The sequence below is a fragment of the Schistocerca cancellata genome, chromosome 1, assembly GCF_023864275.1.
Source record: "Schistocerca cancellata isolate TAMUIC-IGC-003103 chromosome 1, iqSchCanc2.1, whole genome shotgun sequence".
Taxonomy (NCBI): Eukaryota; Metazoa; Arthropoda; class Insecta; order Orthoptera; family Acrididae; genus Schistocerca; species Schistocerca cancellata.
The window spans coordinates 332480182-332501150 of record NC_064626.1 but is presented as its reverse complement, the minus strand read 5'-3'; the positions used below and the strand labels follow the sequence as shown (position 1 = coordinate 332501150).

General features: G+C 38.9%; 1 protein-coding gene across 1 annotated transcript in view; it reads right to left on the bottom strand.

Moving 5' to 3' along the window:
* Nucleotides 1-676: 676 nt before the first annotated feature.
* Nucleotides 677-20969, bottom strand: part of LOC126173321 (nuclear pore complex protein Nup107) — a 238460-nt gene continuing 218167 nt past the window's right edge. The window contains exons 13-16 of the mRNA XM_049920947.1: nt 15322-15498; nt 15049-15210; nt 2089-2190; nt 677-960 (exon numbers count right to left, since the gene is read on the bottom strand). Of these exons, the coding sequence (XP_049776904.1) occupies nt 853-960; nt 2089-2190; nt 15049-15210; nt 15322-15498 (549 nt within the window). The 3' untranslated portion in view covers nt 677-852. The remainder of the gene's footprint in view (nt 961-2088; nt 2191-15048; nt 15211-15321; nt 15499-20969) is intronic.

Below are 20969 nucleotides of genomic sequence, written 5' to 3'. Positions count from 1 at the left end.
CAGCTTTCATATTGGTATGACCACCAACCTGCTGTCCACCAGAAGGAACAGCGAAGAGTAAGAAGACTACCCTTTGGCACAACATGCAGCTGGACATGACAGGCTTGATTTCAAAGGTTACTTCACTACCAAGCCATCTGGACCAATAGCTCTTTTGAAATGCGCAGATAGGAGTTGTCATTACAACACATTCTCTGCTCCAGAAATTATCCTGGCCTTGACCTATAACAACATACTGTCCCCATACCCTCCAGCCAACAACTTCCTTTCCCTCTGTCCTATCACCTCCTTTCTGTTCTCATACCCCACCCTCTGTCTGTGCCACCATCTGCCAATGCAACTGCCCTTCTTTCCCCACTCCACTCCTTTTTGCCCCTGCTCCCCCCACCCCACCACCCTTCTCCACAGCCTCCCAAAGCTACACCTATTGGCAGTCTGGTTCTGCACACTTCACCAGACAGCCCTCTTTCCTCCCCCCACCTGTACACGGCAAGCCTTTCCCCTTCCCCAACCCCTCCAGATTTCTGCTTCCATTCTACATGACATTTGCATTCTGGTCTGAGCTGCCAGAGATGGGTGCATGAGGTAAGCTTGCTTGTGTGAATGAATAGGTGTGTGTGTGTGTGTGTGTGTGTGTGTGTGTGTGTGTGTGTGGACAGAGAAAGGGATTTACAAATTTCAAAAAAATTAATTTATTGCTTAGTTACAAAAGTTACACATTTTTATTAATACTTTGTTTGGCACTGGACTTTTTATGAGGTCTTTATGTTCCATTAGGGTTCTGCAATGGAGGTAGTACCAACCCCAGTGCAGAGGCAGTGGTATATGACATGTATTGAATTTTTATGGACACTATGATGTAATAGGTAGGCCCCACGGATCTTTCTTTTGATGAAGGAGTTCCAGAGATGATTCACATATTTTTGCAAGTAAATCTTGAAGTCCTTCTGTAGTATACACCTGATGGACAAACAAACACTATTGAATTACTCACTATTATACAGAAAGCACAATAATACAGATTTAAACAGACAGCAGAACTGGTACATTATCTCAGCAGGCATACTGTCACTGCCTTTGCTGAGGACCATTGTCTACGCAGTGGACACATGATTTTATTTATGTAAAAGAAGTAAATTTTAACAAAATAATTTTAAAACTCAATCGTCAACAAGTAATTTTGGTGTATGTCCATTGTAAGTACATGAAATGGTCCCTGATATGAGAGAGAGAGAGAGAGAGAGAGAGAGAGAGAGAGAGAGAGAGAGATCTCACAGTAAAAATTACAAAGTTACACATGAAATAGTAAGAATAAGTAATGCTACCTATTTCCTATGGCCATAACCTAGGTTTGACTGTATGCCTGACTCTCATAAGGAGACTAACTACTGACCAATATTATCCTCATACATACTGTGTCAGCTTGTTAAATTTCCATCTGATACAAGAATATATGATCCAAAGATACATTTACAGCAACTCCCAAAATAACTTTTTTTTAAATTTAGTTTCTAAACCTACACTACCATCATTACATGATTAAATGTGGCTGAGAGACACATCTTTTGTGCTTGTCGCTGGTATTTGTTAACAACACGCTGCTGTGAAGTGAAAATTTAATTCTGGAAACAGCCCCCAGGCTGTGGTCAAGCCATGTCTCCGCAATATCCTTTCTTCCAGGAGTGCTAGTTCTGCAAGTTTCGCAGCAGAGCTTCTGTGAAGTTTGGAAGGTAGGAGACGAGGTACTGGCGGAAGTAAAGCTGTGAGGATGGGGCATGAGTCATGCTCAGGTAGCCCAGATGGTAGCGCCCCTACACGCAAAAGGCAAAGGTCCCGAGCTAGAGTCTCAGTCCAGCCTGTTTCATATCAGCGCACACTCAGCTGCAGAGTGAAAATTTCATTCTATTCAATAAGCATTTGCTAAGTATGATTGTAGTTCTTTCTTTGTGTCACTGAAAGATTTTGAAACCTCTAATTTAGTCCCTTTCCATTCATTAGAAGAGACGAAGTACACTTAGCGTCATTTCTAAGAGCACAAGGTAGGTCTTGAAATTCACAGTGTACAGAAATGTATATGTATATACTTGCCTTGTATAATCCATAGTGTTCGTCAACAACAAGATCAGCAAGTTGTATACACTCCCTGTAGTCTCCCATTTTATGATGTAATGTGTGAAGCAATAAGACAACCTGAAATTTAAGGACTTAGGATTTATCTAGTAACAACAGAAGTAAAACAGTAGTTTTCTATTGCTAAGAAAATGTTACTGTGGGATACATAATGTAAATTAGTACTAATCTAAATGTATAAGTAAAATGCAAGAAACCCAGTTCGCACAGAATTGCCTTTCCACAAACTGCTAAGTAATGTACACTAACAATAACCATAAAATAAGGACACACACACACACACACACACACACACACCAGGCTATCAGAATAGATTATATTAATATGTAATTCCCATAACTGTTTGGTATTTTCATACTGTTGCTTAGAATAGGGTGGCATTCATGTTTTTCAGTAAGACTCAAACACGTTTAGCATTGAAAATGCCTCCTCCAGTAATGCTGTTTATTTGTGAGTCCAATATTAAGTGGTGTAGCTTCCTCCAGTAAGGTAGCAACTTTTATTTTTCGCTCATCCATAAAACGCTAGTGGTGTTGCAGTACAAATTTCCTGCTGAGGTACTTTCTGCTTATTGGTAAAGGTGCTTCCATTGTTTTGGCTAATTGTGAATTTGTCAGAGTGGATCCTAAGGCTCCTATGCTTTTTAAATGATACCTGTTCAATGTCTGCAGCAGCAGCAGCTGCACAATGCAACAGGTAGGCATAGTCTAGATAAGGTCACAGCAGCTCATGGTACATATGTAGAGCTATGATGGGATCAATGACCCATGTGCTTCCCTTTATGACACAAATTATATTCAGAGCATATTTTCTTGACTAGTTCGAGTCATGATAGCCTTGCATTATTTTCCTGTGACATATAACAAGTGTATGTAAAGTCTTAACCAACACATGCATAGACAAATCTTCCCAAATGGAGATAACAAATTATGTAGATTGCCTACAGATGAAAATGTGGAACCTCATAACAGTACACAAAGGCTGACTGATGTGTTAGTAAACTTTACTGCTGATTGTATAACGTGCACCCTTCTGTAACAAAAACAGGTAGATAGAAATGTATTTATTTTATTTTACACATCTAATTCTGTAGGAGCAAATGTCCATTGTCATGGAATGTGTCAGTACACTAAATTACAACAGAAAAGTAATAATAGATTAAAAAATGTTTACAAATCCTAAAAAGACAACAAACTATAAGTTTAATAAATGTGATCGACACTGTAACACAAGAATTTTTTTTCCAGTAACTCCTCAACATAACAGAAGGAGTGGCCCACAAGAAAACTCTTCAATTTGGATTTGAAAGCATGAGGATTACTGCTGAAATTTTTTAATTCATGTGATAGCTTACTGAAAAATGGATGTGGCAAAATACTCCACGGCTTTCTGCACATGACTTAAGGAGGTGCAATCCAAATGCAGATTGCATATCTGCCAAGTATTGAGTGAGCAAAAGCTGCTAATTCTTGGGGAATAAACTGATACTGTTAGCAGGAAATGACATCATCAAAGAATAGATACACCGATGACCCAAACGTAATGACCACTGCTCCCTCCTGATGTTGGATGCTGCCTGGTGGCACTATGGACACAAGACGTGGGCTGAGCGACATGGATGACGAACCAAAATGCAAAGATATGGGCTGCAAATGGGAAATCCATTGAGATAAGTGACTTTGGCAAAGGGCACATTTTTATTATGCATAGCCTGTGAACGAGTATCTCGAAAACAGCAAACCTTGTCAAATGTTTGCATTCTACTGCCGTGAGCATCTACGGAAAGAGGTAGAATGACAGTGAAACTTGACTAGGTGCTAAATGGTGGCCATCCATGACTTCACAGAATGCGGGGTTAACAGACTAGTCTGTGCTGAAAGTAGGATACCTGGTGACTTGTGACATTTCTGCTGAAAGAACATAACACTGGTGCATGCACAAGTCTTTCGGAGCACACCATTCATTGTACAATGTTGAACATGGAACTCCACAGCATACCACCCCTGCATGTTCACATGCTGACTCAGTGATATTGTCAAATAGGATTTCAGTGACAACGGGACCACTGAGATAACAATCAATAGAAATGTGTCGGCTCCGGGCGAATCACATTTTGTGCAACATTGTGTTAATGGTCGTCTCCATAAATTGAGTCATCGGGGTGAATTCTGACTCGAAATGTGCAGCACGCCACAGACGCAGGTTGGTGGAAGCAGTATTATGCTATGGGAGACATTCACCTGCACTTACAAGGGACTTGTGTTAGTAATTGAAGATATGCTGCCAGCTGCGAACCATCTGCATCCCTTCATGCTCAGTGTCTTCTCTAATGGCAATGTCATCTTTCAGCAGTGTAACTGTCGTTGTCTCGGAGCCTGATGTAAATCCCGTGGAACCCATACGGGTCACTATCTGATGCAATCACCAAATCTGCGGCCCGTTATTTATGCGAACTACAGTATTCCTTATCACATTGGCACTTATCGAAGCACATACTCTGACAATTCTCTCTCACATATCTTCAGGTGTAGTTGGAACAGATTTATAAACAATGTCTTTAACGAATCACCACAAGAAAAAAATCCACAGAGGTCAAGTCTGGCGAATGAGCCAGCCATGACATATTTCCTCCTCGTCTAATACAATGATTGGGGAATTGTCTCTGCAACTCATTTCTAGCCATCAGCGAAAAATGTGCCAGACACCCACCGTGTTGATACCACATTCTGTTCCTTGTTCCTACAGGTATTTCTTCCAATAACAGACTTAATGTTTCTTGCAGGAATGTGGTGTACTTCCTACCATTAAGATGACATAGTGGCCTATAATTCTGTCCTCCTGAATCCCACACCATACATTCACCGAGCACTATTTTTGGCGTGCAACTTGCCGCAGCCAACATGGATTTTCAGTTGCCCAATAATGCATATTATGCAAATTAACATTTCCATGGTTCATGAATGTAGCCTCGTCAGTAAATAAAATCAAATTAATAAATGTGTCACCCCTCCGAATCTGAAGTCGAGCCCATCAGTAGAATTCAATGCAACACACACAATCTGTACCAGTTAATTCTTGGTGGAGACTGATGTGGTAAAGATGATATTTATGGAAATGCAGAACACTAACAACACTAATCTGACTCATGCCAGATTCCCTTGCGATTTGACGTGAACTAACAAGGATCTCATACCACAGTGGTAAGAGTACCAACTTTAATTTCCTCGTTATCAACTTTTCTTTGCCGGATATGTTTCCGATGCAGTAAAGATCCAGTTGTTCTCAATTTATCATACACACATTTAAATGTACAACATGTAGGGTTAGTACATTGAGGATATCTTTCAGCGTATAAGTCTAGCTCTCACTGAATTTCTTTGGCATTCTCCATAAATGAGAAACATATCAACTTGTTCTTTGAAGGAATACATCATTTACATTCGCTTGATTTGACGATACTAGTCTTACTGGTCCTATTAGTGTTCTACTGCGAAACTGTCAAATGGTGTTTACACGTCAATGGCACATTAGATGGATATGGCATATTCAGCGAATATTTACTATTTGCACGATATACAAGAGAGAATTGTCAGAGCATGTGCTTCAATAAGAGCCAAAGTGATAAGGAATACACTCAATCCATGATAAGAAGATTGCAGCACTGCACTGATGCCAATGGTCATCACCTCTAACATCTTCTGTAAATGGACATTCATGCCACCTTTTTGACCTTCAAAGACCTTACAGTTACACATCATTGGATTAGTCTTAGAAAATAAGTACCAAACTATAGCATCCCATTTCAAAAAACAAAGTTGACCTTCATATCTATGACACGACCACAGATAGCAACAAGAAACCATCATCATATTATGGCCCCCGTTGTCTCATGCAACTTTTGTCCCACAAACTTTACAACTACCATCATACTTTCAGAGTTATTCTAGGTGGCACTAGTTACTGACTCACCCCATATATACAGAGGAGTCAATGTTAGAATACCATACTAATGAACACGAGTTGACAAGAGGTTCATGATCTTACTGCTTATTGCCCAAACCGCCTCTTTCTGAGCCAAAAATACCCTTCGAGAATGGGAAGAGTTATCCCTAATATGATACCAAATGTCATATGCAAACGAAAATAAGCAATGTAGACTACTTTTCATCATTTTTGTTTCTCCAGAAGTTATTCTTGTTTTAACTCACACTAAAGCTAAAATTTATTTGCCATGAGTGAGAAGTGTATGACTTGCCGTAGGATTATTAGTTCCGGGGTGTGGTGCGAGGCTTGTTGCAGTTTCTTTTATGTGGGTGACTGTAGAGGCCTGGGAATTGGGGAAATAAACAAGGCTCATCGGTTGCATAGGATCTGCTGTAGAGATAGGAAGATAGTGGAACAGGAGAAGAAGATTGCTGCCCTTCAGGCAGACCTAGACAAAGTGAAACAAGATCTGGAAAGGTTAAGGAGGGAGAAGGGAAAAGAGAGGTGCGGAAGTGGCAACAGGTTATAGGAGAAATAGGAATAGGACGTTCTCAGACAGTGTGGTTGTGAATGTGGGAAACAGGTTTGATCTGTTGTCACAGTTGGGAACTTATGAGCCACAAATAGATGTAGACATTACACAACAAACTTACAAAAAATGTTTGAAAAGTAAGAAGTCAGAAAAAGCTGTGAAGAAGAAGAAAGTTTTGTTGTTAGGTAGTTCACATGGTAAAGGTATTGGCCAACTGTTGCAGGATCAACTAGGGTCAGGTGATAGAGGATGTATGTTCACTTTGTAAAGACTTCACAAAGGAAGACACGGTGGTAATAGGACAACAGCACAGATAGGAACCCTTACTATTCAATTGAGAGTGACCTGGTAAATATAGCTTCAGCAACGAGACACACTGCTGTTGGGCTTGTCTCTGTTCTAGGTGCCATGATTGGCCTCATTTAAACTCCTCTGTTAGGAGAGTTAATTTAGAGGTGGAACAGCTGCTTGGATCAGATATGGGGTCTCATATCAGTGTGGTTCCTGTTGACCATCAGCAGGTGGGACTATATTAGGCATGGCCTTCACCTCAACAGGAAAGCAAAGGGAAAACTGTCTGGGCTACTAGCAAATAACTTTGGGGGGGGGGGGGGGGGGGCAATGTCACAAGTGGTGAAGTACCAGTGGTTAAAAGTGACAGATCAACAGTTTTTTTTAGGGTAGGGAGGGCATAAACAAAAGATGTTCATAGAAAGGCTGAAAATGACATTCACATTGATAAAAGAGGCAACCAGAAAACAAATTCTAAAACACACAATTCATGCAGACAGCCTCTGACAAACTAGAGATATTCAAAAATTGACAGGAATATTAGGTTCATCGAGCTGTAATTCAGCCATTGCACAAAATCAGTTATCCTTACTGCATCAGAATATCTGAGGACTAAGGAGTAAGCTTAATAAGTTGCTTATTTGTGTTGAAGAATTAGAGATGAGCAAACCAGTCGATATTATCGGCCGCTCTGATCATCATGTGACCACTGGTATAGATATGTTAAATGTTACAGGATTTAAGTTAGCTTCTTATTTCTGTAGAGAAAATGTGGAGAAAGGAGGAGTTGCCATATTTGTCAGAAACTGTTTTGTTTTCAAGAATTCTGATATTAATAAATTTTGCTCAAAGCAGCACTTATAAGCTTGTGCAACAGAAGTAGTATTTAATAATAAGACCTTTATAACAGTAGGTATATACAGATCATCTTCAAGAAATTTTAACCTCTTCATAAAAAATCTGGAAGCTCTGGTATTCCATCTCATAGTAAAAAACAAGGAAATAGTGGTTGCTGGGGATTTTAATGTGGGTTTATTGAAAAGCTCTGTCAGTGAACAATAATTGCCGTCACTAAAACTATCATTCAATTTAGTTCCTACCGTAAACTTTGCTACTAGGATATGTAAATGCTCTGAGACTGTTATTCTTAATATCTTTGTAGACAAATCTAGGGAAAAAAAGTCATATCACAAAACCAATAGTAAATGGGCTATCTGATCATGACATGCATCATCTTGTGTTAAATGTTGAAACTTGTCAGTATAAAAATCTATTAAATCTGAGTACAGGAGGGTAATAAATAAGCCAAAAATTGAGAAATTCAGGAAATTGCTCAAAGACATGGACAGTATAGACGTTCACAATATGCCTGATTCAAATGGAAAATACAAAGCATTCATTAATAAAGTTGCCTCCACTTCTGAAAATTGTTTTCCTCTAAAGGTAACTAAAATCACACAGAAGTCAAAAAATAAATTGTGTATTACACAAGGGATAAAGATATCATGTAGGACAAACAGGAAACACTATGTACTATCTAGGAAAAGCTCTGATGTTAGAACTGTAATGTATTACAAAGAATACTGCAAAACATTGAAGCACGTAATCCAGAAATCAAAGCAGCTTTATTATGAGAAAAAGATAATTACATCAGGTAACAAAATAAAAAGTGTATAGGACATTGTGAAGACAGAGACAGGAGGGGCCAAAAAGGAAGAGGAACAGATAGCTCTAAAAATAAATGAGACTTTGGTAACAAGTACATGTAGTGTTGCAAACCTCTTAAACAAGTACTTAATTTCTGTTACTGACAGCTTGGGGTTATCAGGTTTGGTGAACAGTGCAAGGGAGTATCCGAGACCAGTCTTTAAAAATAACTTCAGTAAAATGGAAATGACACTCACGTCTCCTAAAGAAGTATCATCCATTATAAAATCCTTAAAATCTAAGTATTCCAGTGGGTACAATAACATGTCAACAAAGCTATTCAAAGAGTGCTCATGCGAGTTGAGTTCTATCTCAAGTTATTTGTGTAATCACTCTCTTACCAGTGGACCATTTCCAGACTGGCTAAAATATGCTGAAGTTAAGCCTCTTTACAAGAAGGGGGGTAAAGAGATACCACCAAATGAAGAAATTGATGAAATGTATGATGAGATAAAAGAAATTCATCCACATCTACATCTACATTTATACTCCGCAAGCCACCCAACGGTGTGTGGCAGAGGGCACTTTACATGCCACTGTCATTACCTCCCTTTTCTGTTCCAGTTGCGCATGCTTCACGGGAAGAATGACTGTCTGAAAGCCTCCGTGCGCGCTCAAATCTCTCTAATTTTACATTCGTGATCTCCTTGGGAGGTATAAGTAGGGGGAAGCAATATATTTGATACCTCATCCAGAAACGCACACTCTCGAAACCTGGCGAGCAAGCTACACCGTGATGCAGAGCGCCTCTCTTGAAGAGTCTGCCACTTGAGTTTGCTAAACATCTCCGTAACGCTATCACGGCTACCAAATAACCCTGTGACGAAACGCGCCGCTCTTCTTTGGATCTTCTCTATCTCCTCCGTCAACCCAGACTTGTACGGATCCCACACTGATGAGCAATACTCAAGTATAGGTCTAACGAGTGTTTTGTAAGCCACCTCCTTTGTTGATGGACTTCTTTTTCTAAGGACTCTCCCAATGAATCTCAACCTGGTACCCGCCTTACCAACAATTAATTTTATATGATCATTCCACTTCAAATCGTTCCGCACGCATACTCCCAGATATTTTACAGAAGTAACTGCTACCAGTGTTTGTTCCACTATCATATAATCATACAATAAAGGATCCTTCTTTCTATGTATTCGCAATACATTACATTTGTCTATGTTAAGGGACAGTTGCCACTCCCTGCACCAAGTGCCTATCCGCTGCAGATCTTCCTGCATTTCACTACAATTTTCTAATGCTGCAACTTCTCTGTATACTACAGCATCATCCGCGAAAAGCCGCATGGAATTTCCGACAATATCTACTAAGTAATTATTCCAGTAGTGAAGAGAGACGAAAATTTAATAGTCATCGGTGACTGGAATTCGCGAGTAGGAAAAGGGAGAGAAGGAAACATAGTAGATGAATATGGATTGGGGGTAAGAAATGAAAGAGGAAGCTGTCTGGTAGAATTTTGCACAGAGCATAACTTAATCATAGCTAACAATTGGTTCAAGAATCATAAAAGAAGGTTATATACATGGAAGAATTCTGGAGATACTAGAAGGTATCAGATAGATTATACAATGGTAAAACATAGATTTAGGAACCATGTTTTAAATTGTAAGACATTTCCAGGGGCAGATGTGGACTCTGACCACCGTCTATTGGTTATGAACTGTAGATTACAACTGGAGAACCTGCAAAAAGGTGGGAATTTAAGGAGATGGGACCTGGATAAACTGATTAAACCAGAAGTTGTACAGAGTTTCAGGGAGAGCATAAGGGAACAATTGTCACAAATGGGGGAAAGAAATACAGTAGAAGAAGAATGGGTAGCTCTGAGGGATGAAGTAGTTAAGGCAGCAGAGGATCAAGCAGGTAAAAAGATGAGGGGGCTAGTAGAAATCCTTGGGTAACAGAAGAAATATTTAATTTAATTGATGAAAGGAGAAAATATAAAAATGCAGTAAATGAAGCAGGCAAAAAGGAATACAAACGTCTCAAAAATGAGATTGACAGGAAGTGCAAAATGGCTAAGCAGGGATGGCTAGAGGACAAATGTAAGGATGTAGAGACTTAAATTCACTAGGGGTAAGATACATACTGTCTATAGGAAAATTAAAGAGACCTTTGGAGAAAAGAGAACCACTTGTATGAATATCAAAAGCTCAGATGAAAACCCAGTTCTAAGCAAAGAAGGGAAAGCAGAAAGGCGGAAGGAGTATATAGAGGGTCTATACAGGGGCGATGTTCTTGAGGACAATATTATGGAAATGGAAGAGGAGGTAGATGAAGATGAAATGGGAAATACGTTATTGTGTGAAGAGTTTGACAGAGCACTGAAAGACCTGAGTCGAAACAAGGCCCAGGGAGTAGACAACATTCTATTGGAACTACTGACGGCCTTAGGAGAGCCAGTCCTGACAAAACTCTACCATCTGATGAGCAAGATGTATGAAACAGGTGAAATGCCCTCAGACTTCAAGAACAATACAATAATTCCTATCCTAAACAAAGCAGTTGTTGACAGTTGTGAAAATTACCGAACTATCAGCTTAGTAAGTCACAGCTGCAAAATACTAATGCGGATTCTTTACAGACAAATGGAAAAACTGGTAGAAGCCGACCTCGGGGAAGATCAGTTTGGATTTCATAGAAATGTTGGAACACATGAGTCAATACTGACCCTACGACTTAGCTTAGAAAATAGATTAAGGAAAGGCAAACCTACGTTTCTAGCATTTGTAGACTCAGAGAAAGCTTTTGACAATGTTGACTGGAATACTCTCTTTCAAATTCTAAAGGTGGCAGGGGTAAAACACAGGGAGCAAAAGGCTATTTACAATTTGTACAGAAACCAGATGCCAGTTATAAGAGCCGAAGGGCATGAAAAGGATGCAGTGGTTGGGAAGGGAGTGAGACAGGGTTGTAGCCTCTCCCCGATGTTATTCAATCTGTATATTGAGCAAGCAGTAAAGGAAACAAAAGCAAAATTCGGAGTAGGTATTAAAATCCATGGAGAAGAAATAAAAACTTTGAGGTTCGCCGATGACATTGTAATTCTGTCAGAGACAGCAAAGGACTTTGAAGAGCAGTTGAATGGAATGGACAGTGTCTTGAAAGGAGGATATAAGATGAACATCAACAAAAGCAAAATGAGGATAATGGAATGTAGTCGCACTAAGTCGGGTGATGCTGAGGGAATTAGATTAGGAAATGAGACACTTAAAGTAGTAAAGGAGTTTTGCTATTTGGGGAGCAAAATAACTGATGGTGGTCGAAGTAGAGAGGATATAAAATGTAGACTGGCAATGGCAAGGAAAGTATTTCTGAAGAAGAGAAATTTGTTAACATCGAGTATAGATTTAAGTGTCAGGAAGTCGTTTCTGAAAGTATTTGTCTGGAGTGTAGCCATGCATGGAAGTGAAACATGGACGATAAATAGTTTGGACAAAAAGAGAATAGAAGCTTTCGAAATGTGGTGCTACGGACGAATGCTGAAGATTAGATGGATAGATCACATAACTAATGAGGTGGTACTGAATAGAATTGGGGAGAAGAGGAGTTTGTGGCACAACTTGACAAGAAGAAGGGATCGGTTGGTAGGACACATTCTTAGGCATCAAGGGATCACAAATTTAGCATTGGAGGGCAGCAGGGAGGGTAAAAATCGTAGAGGGAGACCAAGAGATGAATACACTAAGCATATTCAGAAGGATGTAGGTTGCAGTAGGTACTGGGAGATGAAGAAGCTTGCACAGGATAGAGTAACATGGATAGCTGCATTAAAGCTGTCTCAGGACTGAAGACAACAACAACAACAACAACAACAACAACAACAACAAAACTATCGAGCAATTTCACTTTTGCCAGCTTTCTCAAAAATATTTGGAAAGGTTGTGTTCAAGCATCTCCTTAAGCATCGACTGCAAATAATATATTGTCCAAGTCACAGTTTGGATTTCTGAAGGGTTCTGATATAGAAAAAGGTATTTACACTTACAGTGAGAATGTACTTAATTCATTAGATAATAAATCACAGGCTACTGGCATTTTCTGTGACTTGTCAGAAGCCTTTGGCTGTGTGAACCACAACACTCTCTTAAATTAGAATATTATGGTTTCACCAGGAATGCTGCGAAATGGTCAAAATCTTATCTATCAGGAAACAAAGGGCGTCTTTGCAAAATACCTGTGCAGTAAGCAGTCAGTCTTCACCTGACTGGGCATTAATTACATGTGGTGTTCCTCAAGGTTCCATCTTGGGTCCATTACTTTTTCTTGCTAACATTAATGACCTCTCATCTGTTTCATTGCCAGATGCTAACTTTGTTTTGTTTGCAGATGATACAAGCATTGCAATAAGTACCAAGTCCAGTACAGATTTAGAAATAGCTGCTAATCAAATTTTCACTGACACTAATAAGTGGTTTAAAGCTGAATTCATTGTCATTAAACTTTGAGAAGACCCACTATATGCAGTTCAGAACCTGTAAGAGATTTCCTTCCAGTGTGAGTATAACACATGATGACATGCAGATTGAAAAGGTTGACAATGTTAAATTTCTGGGATTACAACTCGATAATAAATTCAGTTGGGAATGACGTACCACAGAATTGCTTAAGCGCCTAAACAAGTCTGTATTTGTCAACAGAATGTTGTCAGATGTAGGAGATATAAATATAAAAGAACTTGCATACTTTGCTTACTTTCATTGTGTTATGTCATATGGGATCATATTCTGGGGCAACTCATCAAACCGAGCAAACGTTTTTAGGGTGCAAAAGCATTTGGTAAGAATCATCTGTGGTGCTCAGTATATTTATTCCTTAATGAAATTTGTTGCAAGTAATAAATCTCTATTTCCGACCAATAGCTCAATACATAGTATCAATACTAGGAATAAGAATAATCTACATAAAGACCTAAAAATCACTTACCTTGGTCCAAAAAGGGGTCCATTATTCAGGAACACACATTTTCAATAAATTACTAGCAACCATTAAAAACTGGGTTCCAGATAAAGCACGGTTTAAACAGAGTTTGAGACTTTTTGATAGGCAACTCCTACTCCATAGATGAATATCTTAATAGAGACTGTTAAGCCAGCTTAAGTAAAAATATCTGTAAGATTTCAGTTTTGACAACACTTGGTCACACAACTGTCAAGAGTAGGTATTTTGTGTATGATAAATTTATTAATAGTGCATAACAGTGTTTCATTCTGACAGTATGTTAATTCTGTAAATATTAGCTGTCCCAGTTTATTGAATTGTATTAACCTATTTAAACTATCTCCAAACAAATGATGAGGGTAGTACGTATTGTATTCAAATGTTTTATGTTATACTTTGGCACGTTCCACACCCACGAGAATCATCTCATTTTTTGGGTCTACGGAACGAAAACCGAGTCTAATCTATCATGTCAAGCTGTCACTTACTTCAGATATTGTTATAATAGTAAGAATGGCTGTATTAGGTATCTGAACAAGATCATGAGTGTGGGCTTTCCACAACAGTTTACTATCCAGCTGTACATCTAAAAATCAAAAGTGTTCCGTCTCACCAATCAAATGCCCATTCTGTGTAATTAGAACATCGGTTTTGTTGAATTGTGCATTAGAAACAGTAAAAACTGAGTCTTACAGTGATTCAGCACTCGTTTACTTTCTACAAGCCATGAACTTGGGTCTTGAACTGTACTATTCTAAACAGTGCCAACATTGCACACAACATCTTTTACTACCAAGCTACTTTCATCAGCACACACAAGTATTTTATAATCACCTGAAGTACTAAATACTTTATGAGATGGAAAAGGGAGCAAACCTCTGAAGACGTGGTCATTTTGCAAGATACCATATTACATGCCACTCTTAATATCAAACAGATACCCTAATTACAAGAGACAAACAATGACACCTTTCACTTGAGCATAGCTATATTCACTATCGAGTTGTGACTGATTTTTCTTCCTTTTCATCCCAACAGGCAGACCACTTGTTACCCACAGTGCAGCAATGGAACATATCACAGAACTCCATGAAACTGGCTCTGTCATAAACAAACAAAGCTGGATGATCAGAAATGGCTATGGATGAAGCAACATCGACTGCTGTTCTTGCTTCATTCAGTAACTGTACAGAGTGCACTACTCACCACGTTTTGTAGAAAACTGGGGCCATTCTGGACATACTACATAGCTTAGAAACAAAGAGAGAACAAAATTACAGACACAGATTGGCGGACAACACTTACTTTCAGGAGTTGAAATTCCAGTATTTCCAAAAGACATGTTAGAAGTGAATACACTAATCTCAGTGAAGACAAAATGCAGAAAAACAACTAGCATCCTAATCAAATAATTTAATATGAAAAACACACAAACTGTAAGCACATTATACCTTGGGGATGCAAAGCTGTCTCAGACAGTCCATCTGTTGTTTCCGCAGGTTAATTTCCTCGATGGCATCTTCCTCTACCTCCCACCTATCTAAAGGACCCGAATCAACCATCCATCCTCCAGACGGAAATGTAAGAATGTTCATTAATTTATCTTTAACAGCCTGAAAATTTCCAAAGATATTATGCCTCACGTATAATGAACATCAAAATGCTGCTGAAATACAGTGTACAGAAACAACAGAATTTTATTCGGTGTTTTAATGTAAACTAACTTTAGTCTGCTGCAACATTATTGTCCTCCAACGTTCCATTTCAGCCTTGTAGATATTTTCTCGTTGTTCAAATGCAACCTTTTCAGCAAAATTTGCATGTACTCCAGGCTTCGCAGGTGGCTTTGGTCGAGCATTATAAAAATGTTCGATCCAATTAGAGAATACTTCTTCGGCATCCTGCAACATTTATACTGCTCAAACAAATCATTCAATAGCAGTGCACAAACACAAAGGGAAAATTTTTAAAAGTTTCAATGCACATTTAAAAGGAAGTTAAAATGCACTACTGTTTGTGAAGCTACAACACTCAGAGAATGGTTCAAATTTATCCAAACTTCAAAGATGTGAAAAATAATGCACCAGCATGAAGTGATCAACAGTGCTGAAAGATAAAGTGCTACTAGGCCGAATAAATGTTATGTCTTATGATCACTATGGCAGGCTACTCCAGTTCACATGCCCACTGATAAGTAGCTGGACAGGCACAATCACAGGTGGGCAGTCTTGCAGTTGGGCCATAGTGCAGGCAATAATACTCCATTGGCCACGCTCTCTGGGAATGGGTTGCCAAACATTTTGTACAGGCACGAAACACTTGCAATTGGGCTATTTGCGGATAGCCTACACTTTCTGCCCTTGCTCACAGGCATGGTGAGTGGTGGGCAAGAGCATCCTTGCCCCATGCCACAGGGGTAGAACAGCCTGCACTAAGGTATGCGTTATGCCAAATACCATCTATAAAGAACTGCCAAAGGGGAAGCATCAAAGGAAGCCTACTGAATGCCTCATTGGCATAAAATCATGCTATATCAGCATCGGTGCATGCTCAAACCAGCCAGAATGTTTTGTCTCCAGGAAATGGGCTTATTATACAGGTTGCTTCATAAAGACTAATTCAGTTTCACAAGACTATTTTCAGCAAGAATAAAGATAGAAACTCTTAGTCAATTTCAACTTATGTACAGAAGAACAAAGATTTAATTTTGAAAGGAATAATCCAATTTTACAAGTGTATATTTTTCCTTCACACCTGTGACCGCTTTTACTTTACCTTAACACGGTGTTGTCCTGCCATCATACTGGTAAGACATTGCCCCCAGATACATTCCACACAGTAATTTGCATAGTGCTACAACCAGTTATGTTAGCAGTGACAATTTTTTATAGCCAATCCAGCCCTTTTAGAAAAATTTAGTGTCCTGTCACTATATTTATGTTTTTTTTTCTTTTTTTTTTCATTTTAGATGCGGGCAAATTTTGAAACATGATTCCATAACCACAAGTTTTATCTACTGTCTTATACTCATCGTACTATAGTGCACAAAGCATCTCCAAGCTGGGAGAAGACTGTATGAAAGGAACTGCCTCAATCAGCACATAATGCAGCAATTGTTGCCCTGCACTGAGCCCACATACACCTGGTTACATCCACAAACCAAATGAAACAATCAAACAATATACAAGTCTCAACTCACTATTCAAACTAAATAATATTTTTATTGCAGCAATCATCATTCATCTACAGAAATGAGCCAGTAAAGGAGCACAGAAGATTATCAAACCACAGGACAACCCCCAGCTTGATCCCACGGCCATAACAAACTGCACAGCTTTTCCTACACTGTTGACTTCATCGAGGAATACTGCAACAACTGTGGTTCTGTCTGCTTGAATAATTAAACAAAATTTGCTGCAACATAAACAGGGGGCATGTCATTGCCTTTGCTACAATTGTCCAAGAAGCAGAAATGCTTCCCACTGCAATGGACACATGTATGTGGGCTGCTGTGCAGATTGATGAAATGTGGTGTTTATTGAGGAGTCAATCATCAATTTGTCCTGCAGATATGGCTGCATGTGAGTTCAAGATTATCATGGCAATGAGAAATATCAGAGCTTTCATATGAAGTCAAATATTTATACTTGAAACTAAAATTTTGTGTGTGTGTGTGTGTGTGTGTGTGTGTGTGGGGGGGGGGGGGAGGAGGAGGAGGAGGGGGAGAGAGAGAGAGAGAGAGAGAGAGAGAGAGAGAGAGAGAGAGAGAGAGAGAGAGAGAGAGAGAGCCCTAAGCTGGCGGATGGGCTTTGAATTGGCACCGGTGGATCGTGAAGTGTGGACAGAAGACAACAATGAAGAATGCAGAAGTGGAGAAAGTATGAGCAAGTAAACCACGTAGAAAGTGGGAAACATGGACAACAGTGCAGTATGGTTACCAAAACAAGAGCGAGGTGAAAATATCAGTGAAAGCAGAGGAGCAGTGCGGCTAGGTTTATAATGTCACTGAGTGCATTAACTGGTTGGCAAGATGAGAGTGGTCTTTGGGCCCATTGAGATCAGCACGGGAGATGGCATTACTACATCTTGTACCGTTAGCAGTACTGCCTACTGGCCAAGATTAGATCCCATGCAGTCCGACATGTTACCAAAGTTGTTGAACTGCAATACCAGCAAAGGGCCCTACCAGCACAGGGCAAGAGGGAAATGGGTGAACATGGGAAACAGGGGTGGTGCAAAGGGGACAGCAAGTGGGGGCAATTGAGGATGGAGGAGATAGGGATAACACTGGTGGAGGAGGAGGATGAGGAGGTGGCGGCTTTGGGTAGACAATCATGGATTCTGGAAAATTGACTGGCATGGTTAACTACAATGACTAGTAATTTAGGATGGAAATGTACCTAAAACATGAGGGGCTGTGGCAAACAATTGCTGATACTGATGAAGAGCCAAAGCATAATCCAAAATATATTTCATTATACATTCATTGTTATATCCAAAACTTCATGGAACAGTGACTATTAAACAAGAATGACAAAATTTACAACCTGCATTCAAAGATAAGAGTTCATCTAGTTATAACGGGCTGGTATAATGCTTGATAAATATTTGACACTCTTCTGAGAAAAATACCAAAGTATATTTGTTGAAAATTTTGTCACTTGCTCAACAAATTTAGGGCATTGGTGAGAAAATTGATTATAATTTTGTAGCAGTGATTACGCAAGTGGACTTCTGCAGATTTCCAAATCCTTGATTATGATGACAAAATTCCAGTGTTGGTATTACTAGTGAGTAGTGAGTCAATGATTAAACCAAAACTCATTAATAATTTGAATACACAGTATTAATGTTCCACAATAATAACTGTATATTAAAGTTATGCATTCCTCTGGGATCTGACAGTATATTCCATAGATATTTTAAAAACTCAAGAATCAACAAAACATCAATTTCCTTTGACAAATGAGATGACAGATTCGGTGCTGGCAGCTATTAAGCAAAACAGTGAACGTCAGAAGACTCATATCAACTGCGATGTGCAACTTCTTGTAAATGTCAGGAAGTTTGTCATAAGTTGAGTGAGTATGGAACTGAGAAGAAACCAGATAAATCTTTAAATTCTGTGAATATTGTGACAACTGAAAATGAAAATTTATTAATGGCTGTTCTGTAGACTCCAGGTACATGCGGTACATGATTGATACAACCCGGATGACAAGAACAGGCATGTAGCTATTAACATTGTTGCATGTTCTCCAAGCCTTGGATATAACTTGCTACCAGTTAGACAGTAAGACGTGGACTGGATGTGTTGTTTGATGATGTGCAATGCAGTATATACAACAAAAGTGATCTGTCTATCTCTGGAACACCAGTACGAAACTGCAACTCAAGTAAGTGGCATGTATCAATTAAATGAAAATTATGGATCTTGGTATAAAATACTGGGACATTTGAAGAGGGTAAGCATGGGTTGATAAAAAGAAAACATAGACAATGGACTGATCTGGACAAATGTCAATTTAGACCTAAGTATTTATCGCATAAATGGAAAATGAATCTTGACACGCTTTTCTAAAAAATAGAGCAGAAGAGCAAAAACTCTACTTGACATAGTGCAGTCTGATGTTTGTGGACCAATGAGCATGATTTCATGGTGTGCAACACTTTATCTTTTTATTTTTACGGATGGTAAGTCGTCAAGATTGAGTTCAAAGCATGAGCAGAAAATGAAAATGATCAAAAAATTAAAATCCTTTGAACAGATAATGGAGAAGAGTTTGTCAATCAGCATATGATGTCATTCTTAAAGCCAACTGGAACTCAACATCGAACAACAATTCGATATACACCAGAACAAAACAGAGTTGTGGATCACCTCAGCCTGACAATCATTGAAAAAGCAAGAATGTTGACAGACGCAGGACTAAGCAAACAGTTTAGGACTGAAGCCATTAACACAGTGATTCATCTGAAGAGTCAATCAACAACAAAGACTATTCAAAATGTTACTCCTAAAGAATTATGGAGAAGTCGTCAAATAAATCAAAGTCACTTACATATCTTTGGATGTCGAGCATTTGTACATTTACCAAAAGAAGTTAGAAGACACATCCAATCAAGTTATTAAAGTGTACAATCTGAGTGCTCCACATTTACCAAAGACAGCTGGGAAGGCCCGTGATGTGCAATTTATCGAAAAGTCAAAGTGCAATTTTGGAATCGGAATCATGAACTGTAATCCAATTGATGATGACGACTGGACACACTCAGCTGGTGGCAGCATGTAATGCTGTTGAAGAGACAACGGAACTAACACAAGCTGCTGATGTTGACAGGAATGCAGTTCATCTTGAATCAGTGCATAGTGACATTGAGCAGACAGTGAATGGTAGTGTGGATATGGACACCAATCAATCAGATATAGATGGTGTGCAGTCAGAAATTAGAGCATAATGACATGAAAGCAAGCCAAACCCCAAATATTTTAATGATGATAATACTTATTTTGCTAGTATTTCTGAGCCAAATTTGATTAAAGAAGAAATGAGTCATAACAATTGCAGAAAATGGAAGGAAGCCTTAAATGATGAACTTAAATTATTACTTTAAAACAATGCTTGGACTTTGACCAATTTACCATCAGGCAGAAAGGCAATCAATTCAAAATGGATATCCAAAAGTTAAAGAAACATCAGGGGTGAAATTGAACATTGTAAGGTTCGTTTTGTGACAAAATGTTATTCCTCACTACTGGGAGTGGACTTTGATGAATAGTTCACATCTGTTGTTCTTCATTCTTCACTTCATATCCTGTTTGACCTTATTATTGAACACGTTGAGGTTCTAACTGCATTACCGAATGGTGATCTCAACGAACAAGTTTACATTCGTCAACCTGAAGGATACATGAAGAAGTGGGAGGAGATGATGATTTGCAAGCAGAAGAAGCCAATTTATTGCATAAAACAGGCATCACTTGTTTGATGTTAGAATTTTTGTGTAACGTTACGTAAAATGAACCTAAAGAAGTCAGAATATGATCCCTGAATTTTACACACAATTGAGTAGCAAAATATACTCATTCTAGCTGTTTATGAAGATGCCATAATCATCCTCTATAATAGAAATAACAGAACTGAAGAAAGAATTAATGAATCAATTTAAGATAAAGAGATCTTGGTGAACTATGTGCCTTGACGTGATAATAAGACGAAAAAGAAAACATGGTATGATTAACATTGATCAAAGCAAATATCCAGCAAATGTACTCAATAAAGGTGTATAGAAGACTGCAATCCAACTGCACATTCACTCAAATCTGGTCTGAAACTACAGAAACATGAAGAAAAGTTTACAGATGAGGAAC